This window comes from Cryptomeria japonica, chromosome 3, assembly GCF_030272615.1.
Source record: "Cryptomeria japonica chromosome 3, Sugi_1.0, whole genome shotgun sequence".
Classification (NCBI taxonomy): domain Eukaryota; kingdom Viridiplantae; phylum Streptophyta; class Pinopsida; order Cupressales; family Cupressaceae; genus Cryptomeria; species Cryptomeria japonica.
Window position 1 is genome coordinate 812,590,735 of NC_081407.1, and position 24,196 is coordinate 812,614,930.

Here is a 24,196-nt window from a genome sequence, read left to right on the forward strand (position 1 = left end):
GCCTTCTCCATCTAAAATAGAGCAAATTATGTGATGGAACCTCATTACCAATTTTCCCAATATAGGAAATGATTATCATCAGGCTTTTAGTACGGAGTAGCCTTATTTTCTGGAAGAAGGGCAGCAAAGCAATCTTTGAAAAAAATGTGGCAAGTTTCGTCTGATTTCAATCTGCTAGATTCTAGGGGATCATTATTGTTATCCCTTATGATATAATTTTCAACTATTAGAATTGCCTTGGATGCTTCTTGGAATCACTTTGGATACTATCTCTAGGGAGAGTTTCCTATCGATCCATAAAATGTTCCTTGGATTCACATAGTGCTATGCCTGTACTCTTCAACCCCTTCTGATGTTTGAGTTGAAGAATGGAACGAACCACTTCCTTTCACACTCCTTTTGAGTGTTCTCGTTGAACCTTTGTTTACCTTGATCCTTTAACCCTCATGACCTTGGGTTGATGATTTGAATGAATCACTTCCTTTAACATAGTTGTTGTGTGTCTTTTTGACCCTTTCTAAGTAGGCTCCTCATAGGTTTCTTTATTTTCAGAATGATTTTTTTCATTTGATAACCCCCGTTTTGACTTAGTCAGGTTAATCCTACAGCCTGGGTTGGGGGAACATGTAACATTTTTTAAGGTGGCTGATGCACCTGGGTTTCAGCCAGTGCTGATAATTTACTTGTTTTATAGTATATACATGAATGAGACGATGCAAATAATTAATCTAGCACAGATCCATCCATCTTACTTGGATCTGACATGTCACCCATATATGATACATTTTTCTTATCTGAGGCTTTTGATCTATAAGCCAAAAAAAATAGCATGCTGATTGTGTATGGGGGGTAAGCCATACCTACCAGTTTTGAGAACAAAGGCTGTAAACTTTTGTTCTCTCCATAAGGATGATAGCTTCTCCCTTCTCAATAATGACCTGTTAGATCTTTTAATCAGGCAGACATTGATTTTCTTTTTTAATCTCCCTTTCTTATAACCTCCAGACTCTTTTACTGCTAGTCATGAAGTTGACCATAACTGTAATGTCCCCTATTAGGAGATAACCTATTTTTCAATAATTAAACACATCTCATCGTACTTATTATATTTTATTATGCACTTGTTAGCTCTAGGGAACAATTAGCATACATCATACAAGGGATAATCAACATAGCCAGGTCTAATTCCTAATCAATCCTAATAATCAATCATAGCGGAGATTGGGAATTATCTTTGTTAGAGCGTCAGAAAACCATCCTCCACAAGTAGTGCCTTTGTATGATGTAACATATGTCCTTTACACCATAGGCCTTATCCATTGCCTTTGTATGATGTAGCACATGGCCATTCCACCGCAGGTCTTATCTACCTTGCGAGGTATTAATACCACGTTTCCCTAACAATTCCACATCCAATGCTAGCATAGGTATTAGCAGAAAAGCAAGGATTAGGCTATGAGTATACTAACTTCTCATGTATCATGAATATCTAAGTTACCGGTTCGGGTTCGAAGAACCCGGTACGCCGGTACGGCAAAATTTTGAAAAGGGGTTTGGGTTTGTTTGGGTTCGTTAGTACAAAAACATGTAAATTCTTTTTATATATATATATATATATTTTGATATTTGTGAAGCCTATAAGCATGAATTAAAAATTTGCATGTCACATAGCATCATATAAACAACAAAGCAAACATCAGTCTTCAACTCCTCCTCTTTGATCTTGGAAGCCAAATTTTGTTCACCCTTTCTTCGACCTGCTCTCATAAAACATATGTTTGCAACACAAATGAGGTGAAATGAGTGAATATAATGTTTTAGAAGTCACTTTTAGGATATAAGTTTCACTTTTTAGCAAGCGGAATTCAAAAAAAAATTAAATTTTGCATATAATTTGCTTTTTTGGGCCGCCCAGCTGCCTGGGTTCGACCAGGGACGAACCACCTCTGGGTTTTTCGAACCCTGGTCGAACCCAGTCCGAACCGGACCCGAACTAGGAACCCGTTCGAACTAGGACCGGTACCAGGGGGGTCCAAGGGCGAACCTGGTAACTTAGATGAATATATATGAAATTAAGTATGACTGTCATACATATTGCAGTCTATATTAATATTACTATTAAATTCTGCATAAGAACATTATCAGGTGTCATATATTAAGCATACATATTAAGCACATCCCCATGCATACCACCACGAACAAGGATGTTACTGCCTGTAACTTAACCCTTCTGATCTGATTTGATCGATGGTGATGTCACTGGAGGCTTTTGATTCTTTTCCTTTATATCTCTCAATGTGACGAAGAGGTCACACCTCTTCATCATGTATGCCCTTTGGCAAGAGACACACTATTTCACCATTAGCACCCTTTGAAAGAGTGCAACTCTTCATTATTTCTGCCCTTTGAAAGGGACACAACCTTTCACAATCAGATCTGCACTTCTTATTTAAATCTAATCTGCACTTCTGATTACCCAAATTATCCCCCTCTCAAATGAGGTTCTCTTCTCCCTTTTATATCTCATGTTTGAGGGAGTCAAACTTTTCATTCCATGTCTTTTGACCATTCATTAACTTAATTAAATTTTAATTATATTGTTTTATATTTTAATTTTAATTTAATTTTTATTCTTTTGCATTTTAATTAAATTATTATTATTAAAGTGGGGACATTACAATAACATTATCCTAGTAAATGCTTGAATAATTTCAATGAGGAAGGAAACCATTGTGAATAAGGGAGAGCTTTAAGAAAATTGGCACAACCTGGGAAGTTCAATGTACAAGCTGCATCGGTGATTGATAATACTAAAGAGAAACATCAGTATAGTATTCTATTTTAATGCTCCTTATTCTTTGATCGTAAGGGTCAATGTTAGTTTTTTCTCAAGCAATCTGTATTCTGGGACTACACTCCATTCAATTGGGAATTTTGAGTCCCTAGATACACTATAAGAGGAATTACTTCATTCGACTTGGACCTTGGAGCTAGAACCACATACTCACCCTAAGAGGAATTATTTATTTATCAGTCTTGAAGCTCTACATAGACTTCATAGAAAGGAGTTACCCTTGAAAAGAAAAGGGGTTTGCCAAACTTACTTCTGCCAGGACTGTACTGGTCAATTAATGTAGGTGTTATGACCAGTAATTCTATAATGGTAGCTTAGTTTTTTAATCTTGTCTATTGAATGAAAAGAGTACTTTGAGATAATTTAATATTTTCAGTCTGCAGCCACACAGGTAAGCAAGCTCAAGGGACCGGTTGATGTGTTTTTCATGCACATGCGAACACAAAATAAAATACCCAAAAGTATCTTATCCTCTCTTGATCAAAGTCCCTCAAATGCTGAAGATTCGCTTAAGGATCACTTGAGATAACTCGAAGGTTCATAAATATGTCAGGTCACGATGTGTGGATAAGCTCATTGGTTTGATGTGATAATGCTGGAATCACAAGGGGACTTACGTTGGATGTTTGAATACTTGAATAGCTGGAACTTAGATCCTAACTATTTGCTGGGAGAATAAAAAAGAGCAAAAGATGTGGGGTTTAGGAAGACTACGCTACTCCTAAGAATGCAAGAGACAATGAACGATTGAATGGAATTCAACTAAGCTTCGCTTCGCCATTAATGGACAACTCTACAAAGCTTAGTGCGATCTCCTAAGGTAGGTACGTGATGTTCAAATCACTAACAACAACAAAGACACCATCAAGACAATGCATATCAAAGTGTGAATAGCAATTGAAGTTAAACTCATTAAGAATCCCAGTTGACCACGCAAGACAAACTCACAATCAGCGAATTGCTAGTGGTATGGATATTTGTATTTCATCATTAATCATTCACAATTTCTTTCATTCATCTAATCAACATGAAAGCAATTGAGAAGTAGAAACCATGGGACTTGTTGAAATAACACATTTCACCATAACTTCAATGAAAAGAGTATCTCATTTACAAGTCTTAACAACAATTCCTCCTCCTATTCTAATCTAACTACTTGCTATCTAACACCTATCAACTATTCACTATTTTTGCTATTAGCTATTCTCTATTAACCATTAACCCTTATTAACCATTAACCCTTGCAAATGAAGAGCTCGAGCTTTATATAGAGAGCTTATTACAAATCATAGCCCAAGATCAATTTGAGATCAATGGCCAAGATTTTACAATGAAACCCTAATTAGGGTTTGTTTTAACAAACTCTATTATGGCCAATGAAATAATTACAACATTTGGACACATGTCCTCTTTAGAATATTCGACCAATAAATAGTGGGGGTAGGTACATTGAAGTTTGTGCCCCCATGGGCGAGCTTGGTTCATTGAATCCGGACATGTTGAGGTGGAACTCCTCTGATTGGTGGGATGATGACTAAGATGCCATCTCATCTTGCTTGTAGGTTTGATTCATCATCATGAATGAGTATTAAGTAATATCTCTTGATACTCAATATTATCCAGTTTGCTCAACGTGATGATGATGAGAAGCATTGTCATGATATAACAATCTTTGATTAACTCTTCTGAAACTATCTATTTCCTTGATCATGTTTGATGTAGACTGTGTGATGACCTTGATTAATCCTCCCTTGTACATGATACACTTGATGAATGGTGCATCCAGTTGAATTTAGCTCCTCAATGAACTGACTTCGATTCTTGGATTCCTAGAGGGAATTCAAGATTGTAAAACTTTCCTTCTTTATTAAGCTGTCTCCTCCATGCTTCGATGCCTCGACTTTCTTGTGTTGATCTTTACTTTGCATGACTCGAGCTTGATCTTGATGTTGACTTATCCTCGATTCCTCATTTAATCACCTTCTATCAAAATCGCTATTGTAGAGAGATTTGCCTTCAAAATCGTGATTTCAGAGATGAAGATCTGAATGTTAGTCTTCCAATTGATTTCTCCCTCCTTGCAAATGAGTGTTTGATCAATGAAATGATCAAACCTGCAATCATAATCGCTGATGTAGAGAGAATTCGCCCTTCTTAATGCTATTTGGAGATGATGCAAATCAGAAAATTCGCCTTGCTAATGTAGACAAATTCGCCTTTCAAGATTGCAAATCTGAATGTTGCCTTATGAAGTTCGCTGTCTCCTTGAATTGCAGAGCAAAATGTTGTAGGATTATATCTTAGAATGAGAATTAACACCCCTTTATGTAGGCGTTGGAAGCACAGGGATGTGTCTTTTCATCTCATATTCTCCTTTAGGCCGACTTGCTTATTGAAAAAAAAAACTTTCTTAAATTGCTCTTTAGGCCAACTTTGCATTTTGCTCATAATATTGACCTTTTGACTTCATAATCTAGGCGGACTTTGAGAGCAATTTTGGTCTTAGGCGGATTTTAGTGATAGCATTGCAAGTTTGATCACTAAGTCGGCCTTTTGGGATAGCATTGCAATCTTTGACCAAGGCGGATTTTTTTTAGTGGCTTTGCATCATTTGCTAGTGGCGGTCTTTTAGAATACCTTTGCAACCTCATCACTAAGGTGGCTTTTGGCAACACCTTTGCAAGCTAACACCTTGGGCGGTATTTTTGATGACCTTTGCAAGCTAACATCCTGGCGGAAATTTGGGACACCATTGCAATCTTCATTTCAAGGCAGCTTTTTAACTTACCTTTGCAATCACACCTTGGATCGACTTTTTGAACCACCTTTGCAAGATTTGCTCTAGTCGGATTTTAGTGTCACCTTTGCATCTTAGCCTTCATGTCGGAAATTTTGATGACCTTTGCAAGTCATATATCTGGCGGCAATTTAGATGGCCTTTGCAAGCTAACATCTTTGCGGCATTTTGGGGGGTCATTGCAAGTTCAGCTTGAAGGCGGCTTTCTAACTTGGCATTGCAATCACACTTTAGGCGGCATTTTAGAAGACCATTACAACTTAGCCATCAAGTCGGAATTTTAACTCACCTTTGCAAGTGTTGATCTTGGCGATGTTCATTACCACCTTTGCAACTTCAATACCTGGTCGGATTTTTTGAACAACCTTTGCACTCCATCTCCTAGGCGGCAAATTGAGGTAGCATTGCAGGATTTGATCAAGGCGGATTTTCCTAACACCTTTGCAACTGTTGATCAAGGCGGCTCTTAAGGAGACCTTTGCAACTTAGCCTTCATGGCGTAAATTTGGATGACCATTGCAAATATTGATTGTGGCGGCATTTAGAAGGGCCTTTGCAAGATTTGATTTGATCGGCCATTTTAACCTGCTTTGCAATCCTTAACATGATCGGCCATATTAGGTTCCTTTGCAATTTTTCACTTGGGCAGATTTTGAATGTTGCTTTTGTACAAGCAATTCGGTGTTTCCTCATTCTTTTGTGTAAACAAATCTGTATTTTGATCTTCTTTGTTTGATGAGTTCACTATTATGAACTTGTTTAAGACAATCGGACCTCCTTTTTTTCCTTTTGTAGTTCGGTGTTTGCAATTTCAATTGCATCTGGATTTTGACTTTGTGGTATCCCTCAATTCAATCGATCATTTCCCTTTCATTGGTATCACAAGGTCTTGATGCTTTTTCTTATTCATTTGTATAAACAAAATCTGCCCCTCATCATTCATTCGCATTGCATCAAGTCGGTCTTAGGTTCTCCATTTGTATTACCTCATCCTTGTGTGAACAAAACCTACAAAACATTCACTCCCAAATCGGTGATTAAAGTTCCATTTGCAGAAGGTGATTTGGAAGATCAAGTTTTACTTGTCTTCACTTGCACAAACAAACGAACTTGATCAGATTTTGATCACTCATTTGTTTTGTTCTGATCTTTAATCTTGATTGCTGGAGTTGTCTCTCAATCTGCACCTGCACTGAATTAGACTGTTTAATGTTTGAAAAGAATGACCTATCATCCCCTTCCTAGCTTTCCATCCTTCCATCAAATCAGAACTTGGAATTTCTCATTAATGCCCGATCTTGCCTAAACTTGCTGTTGTTGTTGTTGTTACATGTCTGATAATGTAATAGAATTCCTTCAAAATCTGCCCCTTTTCTTTTACCTGCAAGACAAACTAGAAGATATCAAACATCATAAAGTACATATTATCTTTACCTATCCTTCATCTCTTATGTGCTCTAATCTTATATGATCAAATGATGTTTTTAGTTCTGACAGGTCATTTTCTCGGTCTATTTCACTGTGCCTTCATGCATTGAGCAGAACTTTAATTGCTTGGATGATGTTTTGAAAATGAACTGGAATGCCTTCCTTTTTATGGGCGTTGGATGTTATGGACTTTTTTCACTCTATCCTCATTTAAGTGACATGTCTTTATTCAAATGCCAGCTCCCTATCTTTCTTGGTGTCACACCTTGCATTATGCCTCATCGTGGCTTATGCTGGGATATTAGGGGTCAAGGGAATGGTGAGGTGGCTGTTTCTATAAATAATATGCCTTAAAAAACCTTTACCTTCTCTCCAAAATTTAAGTTTTGGTGGGCCCAAGCAATGCTGTGGCATGGCAGGGTTAAAGGTAATTAAAAACACTTAAAAATCTCCAAGCCAAAGCTCGGTGGGTTCCAGCAAAGAGAGTTCTTCAAACCTTTTTAAATTCTCCATGTAAAGGCTCATAGTGGGGCCCAAGTAATGCCACGTGGGCCAAGGGAAGTGAAAAGCTGAAGGTGATAAGTTTGGAGAGGTGGGGGCCACGGGAGGAAAAAGATAAGGGAATGTAGGGTGAAGAAAGGTAGGGAGAAAGTACGGGAGGGGTAAGTGATAGGAGGGAGTTAATAAGGGGGGTGCTGCGGTAGATAGTAAAAGGGGTAAAGGGGAGGTATGGGTGATGGTGTGAGTTATAAGGGGTAGGAAAAAGGTAAAGGTAAAGGTGTAAGGGGTTAGGATAGGGATAGGATAAGGGTAGGCTAGGATGAGGGTAGATGATAGGGTGGAAAGGGAGTGTGGGTAGGAAGTAGGAGGTGTGCGTTAGGAAAATGGGAGTTGGGGAATGAAGGTAGATGAGGATAGATAAGTGGGTAGGGAGGATATGATGGGAAGGGTAGGCTAAGGGGTATAGAGGTAGGAGGGTGGAAGATGTAGGTGTGGGCAAAGGTATGTGTAGGTGACGATATAGGTAGGTGTAAATGTAGGTGAAGGGTAGTGGATGAGTATACTAGGATGGGAAGAGGGTTAGGTAGGTGAAGATGTAAGTGAAGGTAGGGAAGGGAAATGGGAAGGAGACGGAAGTTAAAGGAGGTGGAAGTGGTAGTGGGGTAAAGGTAAAGGTAGGAAGAGGAGTGGGAAGGTTAGAATGTGGGATGGAAGGAAGGGTAGGTAGGTAAAGGCTATTGGGTGAAATGAAAGGCAGTGAGGGGAAGTGGAAATGGAAGGGAAGGTGGAAGGGAAGCGATCGGGCTTGGGCATCCACTGGTAGTGTTGGGAAAGGCAGATTGGAAGCTTTGGAAGGCCAAGGAAATGTTGAACCTCACTTCATCTCAAAGAGAGAGACTTGACCAACTTTTGAGCAACTACATGTCTTACAAATGAAAGGCTAATATCAAAGACTCAACAACTACTAACGGCCAAGCTAAGACAACCAACAAAGAAAGCGAAAAAGTGGGAGTCGTGTGAATATGTTACAATAGGACCCGGTTACAAAATTCTACAAGTGATACTGTTTGCACTCGTTTTCTTTGTGTTTCAATTTTTCAACAATGATTTTGTGGGTTCCTTAAACTATGCTCCATCAATGATTGGCTCAATGGCATCTGAACATTGGAACAATTGTTAAGGCCACAACATGGTCAAAATAGGTTTTTGAACTTAAAATGACTACATCAATTGGACATTCATCCTCTTAAAGTCATCTATGTCCAAGAAATAAGACTTAAGAAAAAATGCTACAAGGGAAGTGTATGCTGGTTGTTATGGTACCTTTCAATATTTATATCCAAAAAATAAAAAATCTATGGCCATCTCTGATTAGGTCTTTCATGTAATGCCCCGTCCAAAGTACCAAGGCAAAACCTGACGGAACAACATTTTTTTAACATCAACACCAAAGTTACAACAACACGTATTTTCTCCACAACGTGCACGCAAGTGTCATATGGAACATTACAATACAATGTTAATGACAACTAGAATTACCTCACCATTGCACACACAAGGTGGCATCAATGGAAGATTGAACAGTCATGGGACAAAACCACCACGACAAACCTATTAGAGAGAAGGGACATCGCCTAAAAGATGATCAGGTATAAACCCATGAATGCTTTCTCTTGTGACACAACACAATGATAGGATGAGGGAATCATCAACCTCTAATCCAGACCAAAGCACACTTTAAAACACTTTTGACATACTCAGAAAACAACACCAATGATGGTTGTCTAGTAGCTAACATGGCTCAACTAGATGAAGACACTATTGATTTCTAAGACAAGGTGTAGGACGAGGGCACTATCACCAATCCACTCTACAGGACTGAGGATGATCCTCAACACAAAGGCCAACCTACACGAGGTTGCCAAACCGGGAGGACTTACTCCCTCTTGACCTTGTTGGTCTTCAGTGGTCGGGGTTTGGCATTTTGCCTTTCCTCTTTCTCAAAACAAAATAACTTGGAAAAGAGAAAGCTTGAAGTTTGAAGATCAAAGAATTAGATTGGGGTTCTAGCTTACCTGCTACCTAGCGAGGATGTAAACGGTAAGGCAAAAGCTTGAAGTTCGAAGCCCGACAAACTTGTGAACTCCAAAGTCTGAAAGGGGACTAATCAAGGATCGAGTGCCGGGTTTTCAACTTACCTTATTCACAACTTTTGCTGAAGTTTGTAATGTCCCCTATTTATAGGCTGTCAATTCCCAAAGAGAAACATACATTACTACCTACTATGTTACAGTAGTTATGAATTAATGACTAGGGTTGCTCATAGTATAGTTAGTTATTGTCCTTATTCATGCCTAATTTTAATCCCCTTCTAATTTCTAATCCCGGATGGGAGACTTGCTTGTCTAGGGCGCGATGATACTATCTCCCTAATGCAGCCCAGATTACCGGAACCTCAATCCATTAACCCTTGGGGCCCACAGCCCAGATTTCAGGATCATGAGTTCTTTCACCCTTGGGGCTCATCTATCATGAGATGGTTTTACTACATCTTTCCCTAATAGTATCACACCACTCCTCAGAAAAAAGGAATTAGAACTGGTTAAGAGCTTGGGACTGTAAATATGTCAATATCTTGTTGCACTATGAAAGTATATGAAATTAAGTATGACTGTCATACATATTGCAGTCTATATTAACATTACTATTAAATTCTACATAAGAACATCATCAGGCTTCATATATTCAGCACATCCCCATGCATACCACTAAGAACAATTATGTGACTGCCTGTAACCTGATAACAATTCTGATCTGATCTGATCCATGGTGATATCACTGGATGCTTTTGATTCCTTTCCTTTATATCTCTCAATGTGAGGGAGAGGTCACATGTCTTCATCATGTATGCCCTTTGGCAAGAGACACACCCTTTCACCATTAGTACCCTTTGAAAGAGTTCAACTCTTCATTATTTCTGCCCTTTGAAAGGGACACAACCTTTTACAATCAGATCTGCACTTCTGATTCCCAAATTACCCCCCCCCTTCAAATGAGTTCTCATCTCCCTTTTATACCTCGTATTTGGGGGAGTGACAACTTAACATTTCATGCCTTTTGACCATTCATAAACTTTAATCAAATTTATTATATTTTAATTCAATATCTTTTATTTTTATTCTTTTGTATTTAATTTTATTGTTCTTATTTATTATTAAATTATATTTCAAATTGCGGACATTACAAAGTTTCACCTCACAAACTTAAGCAAAAGTTGTGAACAAGGTAATTTGAAACCTTGGAACTCGATCCTTGAAACTTCAACAAAAGTTGTGAATAAGGTAAGTTGAAACCTTATTCCCCCTTTAGGACTTCGGAGTTCTCAAGTTCGTTGGGCTTCGAACTTCAGGCTTTCACCTTACTGTTTACATCCTTGCTAGATAATGGGTAAGCCATAACCTTGATCTTTGAAACCTTAATCTAGTTCTTCGATCTTTGGGGTTTCTCTTTTCCAAGTTCTTTTGTTTGCGAAAGAAGTAAAACAAAATGCTGAACCCCGACCATTGAGGACCGATAGGGTCGAGAGGGAATAAGGCCTCCTGATTTGGTAATCTCTTGTATAGGTTGGCCTTTGGGTTGAGGATCATCCTTGGTCCTATAGAGTGGACTGGAGGTGATAGTGCCCTCGTCCTACTCCTTGTCTTAGAAATTGACCATGTCTTCATCTAATTGAGCAGTGTTGGTTCCTAGACAATCATCATTGGTGTTGGTTTCTGAGTATGTCAGAAGTGTTTTAAAGTGTGCTTTGATATGGATTGGAGGTTGATGATTCCCTCATTCTATCACTGTGTGGTGTTACTAGAGAACACGATTGTGGGTTTGTACTTGATCATCTTTTAGGTTAAGTTCCTTCGCTCTTGTAGGTATGTCATGGTGGTTTTGTCTCATGAATGTTTAGTCTTTTGTTGGTGCCACCTTGCATATGTAGTGGTGAGGTTATTCTTGGTTTATTAACGCTGTGTTGTAATGTTCCATTTGACACTTGTGTGCATGTTGTAGTGCAAGTGTGAGTGTAACATGTTGTAACTTTGGTGTTGATGTTGTTTGAAAAATAAAAAAATTATTTTGTCAGGTTTTGCCTTGGTCTTTCAGACTAGCCATTACATTTCACGACTTGTTATTAGAATAATATATGAAAGTCGTATTCAGATTGTAGGCAATTCACATGAATGAGAATGTGAAGGGATACTATTCTAAAGAGCATGAAATGTATTGATATGAACACTAGTGCTAATTTTTATAGAGAATAAATTATATGCTTAATTATAATAGCTACAAAAAGCAGTTCTTGCTGATGATGACTAATTTGGAAGTACAAACTAGCACATTTCTTAGTAAATCCCTTGATGTTATCAATAGAAACAGTTATCATCAAACCTTATTGATCCTATGTCTTGCCCTTGAGTTTTGTTGGATGACAAACTACTTCACAAGGTGACACTCCTACAAGTGAGTCACTTCTGAGTACATAATGAGCTTTTTGGGCCAATGGTTCAAGCCAGAAACATTGCTCTGAAAAGTCCTTGATCAATCAAATTCATCATTCCTCTCAAGTAAAAAATCTTTATTGTTGATGATCTATAAGTAGAGTAGAATATCCAATTCCATTCTAAGTGCATAAACTTTCTTCCTTTCTGATTGATGATTTGCTTGTACAAGAGTGTTAACTTTCTTTCTAGTTTATTAATTCCTTTTTGAATTTGGATTGACAGAGCACTCGGTATGTTTGGAGTCTTAAAGGATTAAATGAACAATTGTATTTTGTGTGACCGAAGAGGTGATGTTTGAAGGATTTTTTTGTTGGTCAAGGTACTATTGAGGTGGGATGGAAAAGTGTGTGAAGTTAGGTTGTTTGTAGAGTAGTGGCCTCTTGAATGTCATTAATTTTATGCCATTTTAGAACATTGATGGGAGATCATAAGCACATGACAATTGGTGATTTTAAGAGACAAATGTGATGCCTACCTTTCAACCTAGCATAGAGGTGGTGGTTGAGGTACAATAGTCTTCCTTTACCTTGGAAAGTGGACTTGAGTCTTGTAGTATTTGTCAAGGTGTCTTTCATGTTGGCTTCATAATTGCAAAGTGCATTTGGAACAAACACTTTATTGGGCTTTTGCATGATTATTTGTTTTGTCTTTTAGTGACATTGACATATCAACAGGGATGGTAAACTTGATGGCCTAATCAATTGATTTGTCTTTTTGTGGTATTGACCTATCAACAGGGATGGTCAACTTAGATGGTTATTTATTAGACAAACCTTGCTGGAGGAGACAATGTAATTTTGATTTCTAGAGCTGGCATCCTTGTTGGTAAAAGTGTCTGGATAGGAGTTGGGCTTCACTGGTTCAAAACTTAACTGTTTTTGAACGCTAAAATTGGTATGATGGATGCTATGCTATACTTGAGTGGGAGTTGGGAATTGAGTAGGAATGAATTGATATGTTTACATTTGGGAGGAAGTTTGAAAGGATCCCACTAGAAGGCTTCCTGATTTGCACAACATTTATTCCTATATAACTGTTAATTTGTTCAAGTACAACAGTAACTATTTTTTATTTTCTAGTAATATCTACAAGTTAACTTGAGAATATCATGAATCAAAATATGTAACATCACCGAAGGCTAAATGAAAATCTGCATTACTCTGTCAGTTTGACAAGAACAAAAGCTACCTGCTCATGGCAACAAGATGTGTAACATTTGCTAACAGCTAACTTTCTTGTTCCGAGTAAATATGTCAATCCTTTTTATGAAAAGATATTCTTTCAACTAAAAACATTAGTGCCTTTGATATTCCACATATCTTCTTATGTCATTAACGGAAGCTTAAGCTAAAAGACTGATATGGTTTGCAGGTATTTATATCCTCCTCTGAAACTTCGGTTTAGATAATCTTTCCAACGATTATTTCTTTTTTTTAACATAATATAAATGAATTTTCGAATGCAAGTATGTTAGCATAAATTTAATTGTTATCTAAATTCTTGAGGCTTTTCTGTTGTTTAGGCCAAAAAAATAAATTGCAAGCAGTATTTCTTACTCTAAAAAAAAATGGATGAATGTACAAATGCACACGTGTTAGTGTAAATTTAATTGATTATCTGTATTTCTGAGGCTTTCTCTCTTTTAGGTAAAAACAATTACAATGAGTGGATCCAGGATACAGGCAATCCAGATTGGTGTCTCTTATGGAAACCTGTGCATGGTATGTAGTGCTGGCTTTTGCTCCATTAATAATGATATTTTGTGGCTCATATAATATTTGGGGCTAGTTTCAGACTGTCGATTAGATGTATATATCATTATCTATCAGATGCTGCTTTCATGAAACTGTTTAAGTAGTTTAAAGTTTCAATTTTTGAATCCTGGCTGCAACAATGATATGGAGCTGGATTTTGGAAAGATGTTTTTGGGATATCTCATAAATCCTGTATAAATGAATCTTTTGAATGATCCCAGCTTATTGTCACTAAGCCTGGTGGTAAAATGCCTCTTTTTTGTATCTGCATTAGAAATTTCATAAGTACAATTTTGAACATTTTCTAATGTAATTGATTATAATTGATATATGGTGTGTAGAAAACGGTTATGATAATGTTCTATTGTAATTGGTAACAAGGTTTCAAAACCTGCCACTTGGCAAACTCCGCAAGCCAAATTTGACTAAGATTTGGCAACTCGGCAAAACCCAGCAAACTAAAAAAAATACTTAAATTCATGAACTCATCAGCAACATGGGAGTACTTGGCAAACCCTGGTTGGCTAGGTGAGTTAATGGAGGATTTATTCAGCTACAAAAATAGCTTGTGGGTTGGGCAAGTACTTAATGAGTTTTGAAACCTAGACCATAACTGTCAGCATAGTTGAAATGATGCAATTGTGCATCATTTGGCATTCATACCGTATTGTAATGCTCTAATTTTGTTGAAAGAAAAATTGCTGAGGCCACATCACTTTCTGTTGCCCAAAAGTATTTAAAAGTGTTTTTGTTTTGGGAACTGGCACTTCCAAAATCTTGTTAAAGCTGAAAACATCACACAGAGGCCAGGCGTCTAATTTTATAGATGTAAAAATAAAGAAGAAACTACAAGCAACAAAAGAAAAACAAAATGTGAAAAAGAATAAACTACATAGAAGAATTAGATGTCTCATTCATACATTATATTAAAATAGTGAAGCAAGAAGTTCAGTTATATCAGCATTTTAATGGTCATGGTTCAAAACTTGATCGCCAAGCTTTACCTTCTCAAAATTAAGATTTACATTCCCAAAAACTTAAGCTAAGTGAGATAGACCACTAGTTATCAAGATAAAAGAAAAAAACCATGCTCATGAGGATCTGATCCAGATCAGTGAATATGAGTGTCTTGTTTGGTGCTGGATCAGGCAATGCTGGAGAAAACCCTAGTGCACATGTAAAAGGCGGGGATGCCTCTTTAGTGTTGCTTTAACTTTAACATGTAAAAATGCTTTAACTGCAACATCTAAAAAGATTTTCTTGGCATTCATATTTTTCTAAGTTCTTTTTTGTGTTATATTTTTCAGATTTGCAATTTACATTACATTTAGAAAATATCTATCAATCTTCATTGTTGGAACTGTGTGTCACGTGGGCTTACACGGGCCTCTTACAAAGTTTCCTGAAAATTATTTCTTTATGAAACACTACTTAAATACACAATCTTTGAGAAACATGGGGAAATGTTTCTAAGCATATCTTCCATTGTCTTGACTCTAGAAATTGCAGTTGGGATAGAGTTTATGAAAATCTAGTATGTTGATTTTTTAACTAGCATGGATATCTTAAATACATATAACTAGAAGACATTGATAAACTGTTAGCGTTTTATAGCTGCGGGAGCTATTCCTAGAAGCAAGTGGGCCTATTGCAAATTATTATTTTATATTTATAAGGACCGACCCAAGATGAAAAGTCGCCTTGGTTTTTGAATGAGGCCGACTCTTGTGAAGAGATGCCTTGCTTGAGAAAAGGCACCTTACTTTGTATATATAGAAGATTATATGATCATTTCATTTTGATCAATCAATTTAATGTAAGAGATATATTCTTGGCTGGGGTTTTTCCTCCCTCGAGAAGGAGGGTTTTCCCAGGATATATGCTGTGTTCTATTTTTCATGTGCTGTTGTATTTCTGTGTTTCTGTGTATTGCAAATCTGATCATAAAAACAACATGGTATTCAGAGCGGGTTCAGGAAATCCGATCAGATTTGTCTAAGCAACATTGCAGGTTGAGAGGAATTTAACATTTGCGGTAGAATTCACAACTGAGCCAAACTTGTGAAGTCTTCATTCGAAGACAAATTTACAGAGGTTTATGGTTGATCTGGAAATAAAGATAGGTAGAACAGTAAGCCTGCTCTTTGAGTGGGATATGCTGGTTTGAAGATTTCAATTTTGAGGAGTTCAATGGTAGATTGAAGATATTGTTGTGTTGATCTCAAGTGAGTCCAAGTAAAAGGAGAAGAGTTTGATGCAAGTTTTTGGCTCAACTTTATTGGGGCCGCCAATTTTTTTTTTTGGAATAGGAGGCCACATTAAGGAAGTTCAGGTCGCAGATCGGAGAAGTCTTCACAAGTTAATTATCCATTTCATATGGAAAATCACTAGAGAGAGTTATTAAGGATTATAGAGGAAGAGCTTGCTGCATCCTGTGAGGAAGTCATGCAGGCTGAAGAAATGTATGGAGACACAACTTGCAGCCATGGGACTGAGTTGCGACATCTCTTGAAGAGGAAGAACCTATACAGATTGCAATCAGTTTCTTCAAAGAGGAGGAAATAACATTTAGAGGGAGTTTGATAAACCAACAGAGGCAACCTTGGACAAGGAGGTCGGGAGGTTGATACAAGAACTTGGAGCTTTAGAGGGAGCCACATCATCATGAAGATTTGTTGTAATGTATATTTCTTTGGGATGGAGAATTATGAGGTAAAGCCCTTGTTAATGCATTTTTCTTTGTGACAGAGAAATTTGAGATGAAAGCTCTTGTCTTTCCACCCTCTGGGAGACTCCACGACAACATCACGTTGAGAGACTCCGTGATGAATTCTTTGTACTTGTGTTTTTCCACTCATGGGAGTAGCCATGACGACATCACGTTGAGAGACTCAATGATAACATCACGTTGAGAGACTCCGTGATGAACACTTGTACTTCTGTTTCTTTCCACCCATGAGAGTAGCCATGGTGGACGTCATGTTGAGAGACTCCATGACGATGTGTTTCTTTCCATAAATGGGAGTAGCCATTGTGGGCATCACGTTGAGAGACTCCGTGATGAACTTGTGTATGTCTCTGAGATTGAGATGTGTCTTTTCCACAAATGGGTGTAGCCATTGTGGGCGTCATGTTGAGAGACTCCATGACGAGGATATTTGAAAAATACCTCCCTAGCTAAGAGGGAGTATTAGTGTTTTATATTTGCGGGAAGTATTCCTAGAAGCAAGTCGGCCTATTGCAAATTATTATTTTATATTTATAAGGACCAACCTGTTGTGCGTTCTGCACACACGCCCCATTTGCTTCACAGGGGACCCCCATTATTGGTCTGAATCTGCTCGATAGAGGAAGAGAAGGAATGAATGATCCTGCAACTCGGAGCCATTAATCCCGAGTCAAATCAAAATCGCACAAGGAGGTCGAACAGTTCAAAATCGCGCATTTGTGCAAAAACCCTGAATTTCGTTTGTATAGCCAAACACAAAAATCACACGTCTTGCAGAATGGCCGAAATTTGAGGGATAGGCATTTAAAACCAAAAGGGAATCATCTTTCAAAATCATCCACATACTGGAAAATCATCAGCAAAGGGCGAAGTGTGAATTTCGTGGTTACAATGAAATCGCGCGATTTCATAGAAATTATTGAAGTTTGTAAAATGCCTAGTTTCGCACGATGATTCAATAAGCCAAAAGTCCTCAAAGGCCGAAAATGAGAAAAGGTCGACAGCTTCAAAATCGCGCAATTTCTCTTCATAAGCCGAAGATGATAAAAAGGTTAAAGTTTGCCAAATCGGCTCATAAGCCGAAAAGATAGAAAAGGGTTCAAATCGCGCAAAGTTAGCGTAAAGGCCAAAGATGTAAAAGGGAAATCTAAAGCGCACAAAGAGAGCTTTGAGCCGAGGATAACAAAAAGACTTCCAATTCGCCCATTTTGATCAAGAAAGCCGAAATAAACCCCAAGTCGACGCCACAGGAGGGAAAGTTCGGGCATTTTCCTTAAATTCAAATGCTGTTGGTCTTTCAAAATGCCTTCAAATGCCAGGAGTAAATGATGTGTTTTCATCGCCTGTCAAAGTCGGGAAATACCCGATAAAATGAAAATCACACATATTTTGCCAAAAGGCCGAGCATTGAATCTGTGCACCTTGTCTTGGAATGATGTGATTGGATAAGTGATGCCTAGGTGCCACCTCAGCTACCTTGGAACTTGTCAGAGGTTGATGATTGATGCATATCTCTTGATACTCAACATTTCCAAGCTCAATCATGAATGAGACGAAGGTAGGAGATATTCCCAAATCGCATCATCTTCTAACTTTGATTAGCTCTTGTGAAACTATCTCTTGTCTTAATCACCTTTGTCTTGGAGCTTCCATCTTGCTATATTGGCATTGATTCTTGGATTTCCAAAGGAAATTCAAGATATTGCAAAATTTCTTCTTTGTACAATGTTATCTTCTTTATGCCTAGAGTTTTCTTGTGCTCTCCTTGATCTCTTCTCCATGCATTGTAGTGCTTTGTGTTTGATGCCCTATCCTTGTGTTGCCCTTGCTACTTGCTCGTCCTCTATACCTTGATTTGCTCTCTTGCCTATAAGTGTGATGTTCCTTCCACGCCTTGAAGTCTTGACCTTCTTCTCATTCCTTTGCATGTTCATCCCACTTGCATCAAACCTGGAACAAACATAATTCAAATCAAAACATTATAAAAAGTACTTAATCAAGCTTTCCACTACCTTTTCTAAATCTGGAAATGAATTTTCTGATCATGGAAACATCTGATTTTAAGTCTGATTTGATAGGTTTCAGGTCAGAGACATGCCTGATTTATGTTGGTTTCAGGTGTCAAAGGAAGTTTGTGGATCTCATAGGGCAAAGGAAGTGACTTCTTCCTTCCATTCTTAGCAACCTCACCAATCTTGTGACAACAATAACTTCCAGAAACTTAAGCAATTTATCCAACCAACATTCAACTCATCGAAACAAGAACATATCCTGCCTAATTGGACTTTTAGAGAGGCATTGACAGTGACCTCAAGCCTAATCGAGCTTTTAGGGGGTCATAGGAAATGCCCATGAGGTAGGTCGGGGATCTAGGAGGGCAGAGGAAGTGGTGTCAATGCCTTGGTTGGGCAAAGGAAGTGATGTCAATGCCTTGGTTGGGCAAAGGAAGTGATGTCAAGCGTTCAATTCGCTCATGCAACTACCTTGCCTATGTTATGATTGTTTAAGCCTTGACTTGTCCTCCCTTCAAGAACTCATTCTCGTTTAACATTTTGCCTTTATCAAACTCAGCACTTCATCTCTGATTTTGCATGCAATGGATGATGATCAAATGGAATGATCATCATGAATCGTTCATTTCTAAGATATTGAAAAGTCATATTGACTCAATTCCACCTAAAGGGAGAGAAATGACCTGATTACTTCTTGTCAACCTGAGACACTATACATCCTCGAGTGCGAGGCTAATAGATAAAGACACTAGGACTAACCTAGAAAGTAGAAAAAAGTGGGGCTCCCCAATTGCAATGGGGCAATGTGTGAAAACGTCACAACAGGTAGCATACCATTTGATTATTATTATCATCTCTATTTGTCTCCCCTATCTATATTTCTTTACTTCTCCGTGTATCTCTCACTTTTCCCCCTCTACCCTTCCCACCATATCTATTTCTCTATCTCTCCCTCTCTCTCTCTCTCTCCCTCTTTTTATATCTCTCTACTTCAATATCCTCTCTCCTCCTTTCTATCTATTTAATTTTATCTTTCTCCCTCTTTATATCTATCTCCATATCTCTTTCACTAACACACATTCTATATTTCTCCTTCCTTATCTCTATCTCTATATCTCCCACTTATATAGACACACTCCCGATTTCTCCCTTTCTATCTCTATCTCTATCTTTGTATCTCTAGATCCTATACACTCTTCCTTCATCTCTCCTACTCTCTCTATATCCCTCTCTACATCTCCATATATCACTTCCTATATCTTTATCTTTCTATCTTTCTATCTCTCTATTTCTCCCTCTCTCATTGTCACCCTCTTTCTATCTCTATTTCTCCCACTCACCCTTTCTCTCTCCTTCCATTGGTCCCTCTCTCACCCCCTTTATATTTTACCAAGTTATCTCTACTCTCTCTCCTTTCTATCCCTATCTCTATCTCTTTCTCTCCCTATATATCCCCCTCCCTCTCTCTCTCTCTCCCTCTTTCTATCTTATCTCTCCCTTTCTCTCTATCATTCCCTCTTTTTATATCTCTCCACTTCTACTCTCTCTAATGCATATACACACATACACTCCTTGTTTCTGCCTCCCTATCTCTATCAGCTCTATTTCTCTATCTTTTCCCCTCTCTATCTCTCTCCCTCTCTCTAAAGTCTAAACCTTTCTCTCTATTACTTGTCTTTGTCACCTTCTTTCTCTCTCACTCTTGCCCCCCCGCCCCCCCCCCCCCTCTCTCTCTCGTATTCACTCCATCTATCTTGTACAATTGACGTATGTTCAAGTTTGCACGGGTTGAGGGATTGTATTGTGTTGAGTTTGTAGAAGGTGTTGTCTTTCAGAGGCCTCTTCAAGATTTGGATGTCTCCATGCTTATTTGATATGTTTCAAAGGATAGTGTATGTATCTCTAGCGTCAATTTTTTTGACCTATTGTTATTGTAATGCCCCCTGATATAATAACTCACGAAATAGGGACATATAACTTGTAATAATAAATTGCAAGAGGTTTATTTCCTTAATGTTCTTGACTATATGCTGGTATTACTTTGCAAATGGTGTTAAATATAAAATATATCTAGTACAGATGACATCTCTGATTTAACTATAAAATATAGGCACAACTATTTAGTTTTTTGGAATAAGATTGTGTTGATGTGTTTTTTATGCACATGCGAACACAGAATAAAATACCAAGGTATCTTATCCTCTCTTGAACAAAGTTTCCCGATTGCTGAAGATCTCGCTGAAGGATCAATCGGAGTAGCTCCAAGGTTCTGATTGTAGGTTCTCTACGTGTGGATAAGCTCTTGCAGTATGATGTGATTTTGCTGGAATCACAAGGGGACTTACTTTCGATGACCTGAGCATCTGATTTGCTTTGGATATTACTGGAACGTGGAATTTCACCGGCCCTTGATTTTGAAAAAAGGAAAAAGGATAAGGGTTGGAACGAGATCTATTTCTAACACTAAGAACGTAAGAGCAATGAATGACCTTTGATGAAATTCTAACTAAGTCTTGCCTTGACATCCTAGGATCATCTCCACAAGATTAGTGCGATCTTCTGAGGAAAGCTTAAGCTGAATGATTAGTGCGAAGTCTCTGTAAACGGTGGAGAGCGCGTGATGGGTTATCAACTTCCTGAAGCGGCAAAGAATAAATGTTGGAGAACGTCTTGAGATCTGTTCAAGGTTGTATTCAATGCAACATGATTAACGGTCAGGATTGAATTGACTGAATTGTTAAACCTAAATGTTTAGGGTTTATGCTACCGACCTATCTGTTTCCTATAAGGTCGATGATGTTTTTCATTTTGAAGGTGTTGGCAAATGCTATGTGTGTATCCAAGTGAAGAGATACTTGATTCTTGCCAAACCGGAGAAGTGTGTTGATACCTGCAGAGTGTGATTGCAGAAGCAAAGGAGCTAAAGAGGATCTGCCTTGGCATTGTGTGCTGTTATCAGATCAGTATATTACCTGTTGACTTCTAACCATTTCAGCAGTTGGAAAATCCCTTAACCGGGTAGCTTTAACAGGCTTTTGTGTAAATCCTTTAACAGGGTGACTCAATTCAATGAGTTCTTCAAATCCTCTTGCGAGGTAACCTTTAACAGGGTTCTAACCTTTAACTGGGTATTTAGCCATCCCTTAACCGGGTGATCCCTAGCAGGATCGGTTCCTAGCAGAACCTATTGTAAAAGTCTTTAACCGGACTAGGCTCATAACAGAGCGGACTTCAGAAGAGTTCAAAGAACAGCTTGTGGGTATTCATCCTCACCATGGTTTTTCCTAGTTGGGTTTCCACGTGAAAAATCAATGTGTCATGTGTGATGCTTTTCATGTGATGCTTTAATATTTTATGTCAAGTGGTAAAGCATGTTGAATCAGTAGTCATTATATTTATGATGATATATTACTTGTTTAAGCATACAGATGAAGTGGAAATGAGATATTAGATTGTGTGGAGATCTATGTGTTACCGGTTTATGTCTTTCACATTCTCACTGTGTTTTACCTATAGTGCCCTGATTTAGACCGGTGTTATTGTTTACCAGTTAAGTGCAGTCTTTGCAGTCAAACTGGTTCGGGAAAGTTTTTTGTCTGTACTGATTCACCCCCCCCTCTCAGTACCGGTTTGGTACTAATTGTTCATCATTATTCATCAATTGGTATCAGAGCATCCTCCAGGTCCTCTATGTTGTAAGCTTAACTGCTTGAGGAAAAGATCCTACTTTAATGATGAAGAGGGAAGGTCCAAAGTTTAACAGAGATAACTTGAAGATATGGAAGGACAGAATGAAGATATACATCAAAAGCATGGGTGCTCAACACTGGAGCTATGTTGAGAATACTTATGTTGTCCCTACCGGTACTCTCACCGATGATCAAAGAAGATAAATTCAGGAGAATGGACAAGTCATGGAGGCTCTTATCAGCAACCTTTCTGATGTTGAGTTTATTGATGTTCAAGATAAAGACAATCCCAAAGATGTATGGGATACTCTGGAGTCTATCTATGGCGGTGATGAGCATGTAAAGCAGGCTAAGGAAGAAAGCCTTAGAGGAAAGTTTGAAGATATGCGAATGGTTGAAGGAGAGACCATTCAACAATATGGGATAAGGATTAAAATTGTTGTTGGAGACATCAAGAGTGTAGGAGGCACAATGGATGATTTCACCATTGTCAGCAAAGTTTTGAGAACCTTATTACTGGTCTATGCAATAAGCGTTGCCGCTATTCAAGAGTTGAGATCTATTGACAAGACAAAGTTGTCCCTTGATTCTATCATTGCTAAGTTGACCGCTTATGAGCTAAACAGTTATGATGGTAGTGTTCAGAAGACTGAATGAGCCTTTAGAGCATTTGCTGCACCATCTAGAAAGGGAAAAGAAGCTAGTACCAATTGTGAACCAAGACAAAGTAGAGAAATGGATGATGAGGAGATCCTGATGGAATTTGAAGCTCTTCTTGCCAACAGACTTCCTAAGGGAACTGGTAAATATAGGGGTAAGCTCCCTTTGAAATGCTTTTCTTGCAATAGGATAGAACACATTGTTGTAAACTGTCCTAATGGTGATAATAAGGACAAACCAGAGAAGTTCAAGAAGTTCAAAGGAGGAAATAGGAGAAACTGTTTTGTAGCAGTTGATGAAGGTGTCACTGATGAGGAATCAGAAGATGAAGAAAGTGAAGACATTGTGTTTGTAGCAGTTAAGGAAGATGTGTCAGACAAGAAGGCTCTTGTCTCCCGCTTTGATAATTCCAATGAGTGGATTATTGACAGTGGTTGTTCTCACCACATGATTGGTGACCGGAGTAAGTTTCTGTTTGTGGAAGAGTATGATGGTGGTGTGGTCCGATTTGGTAATGATGCACTATGTATGGTAAAAGGCAGAGGGTCCATCTCTCTAAATGGAAAAAGCAGCGCTGATAATGTGTATTGGGTAGAAGGTCTCAGGCACAACCTTTTGAGTGTTGCCCAACTGAATGATAATGGACTTACTCTGGAATTCAAAGATGGAGTGTGCAAAATAAAAGGAAAGAGTGGTGAACTAATGGCCACCGGTATGCAGACCAGAGGTAACTTATTTCAGCTGAATGCAAATATCAGTACATGTCTAATGGATAAGTTTGATCATAGCTGGATATGGCATAGGAGACTCTGCCATGTAAACTTTGATAATATTGTGAAGGCCAACAAGATCAAGGTAGTTAGAGGATTGCTTGTGCTGAGCAAACCGAAGAATCTTTTGTCAGAGAGTGTCAACTGGGGAAAATGTCTTCCTCAACCTTCAAAGGTAAATCTTTCACTGCAGACAATTTACTTGATCTTGTGCATACTGATTTGTGTGGTCCTATGAAAACTAGGAGTGTGCAGGGAGATAGGTACTTTATGATTCTCACTGATGACTGCTCAAGAATGATGTGGGTCACATTCTTGAAAGATAAGTCTGAAGCTTTTGAAAAGTTCAAAGCCTTTAGAGCACTGGTTGAAAAAGAAAGTGGTAAGAGAATCAAATGCCTTAGAACTGACCAAGGAGGTGAGTTCACTTCTAGTGAATTCAACAAGTACTGT

General features: G+C 38.3%; 1 protein-coding gene across 1 annotated transcript in view; it reads left to right on the forward strand.

Moving 5' to 3' along the window:
* The window catches only part of LOC131054347 (E3 ubiquitin-protein ligase APD2), a 79,517-nt gene that overhangs the window by 16,466 nt on the left and 38,855 nt on the right, over window positions 1-24,196 (forward strand). Inside the window, exon 5 of the mRNA XM_057988833.2 lies at window positions 13,777-13,851. Within this exon, the coding sequence (XP_057844816.1) occupies window positions 13,777-13,851 (75 nt within the window). The remainder of the gene's footprint in view (window positions 1-13,776; window positions 13,852-24,196) is intronic.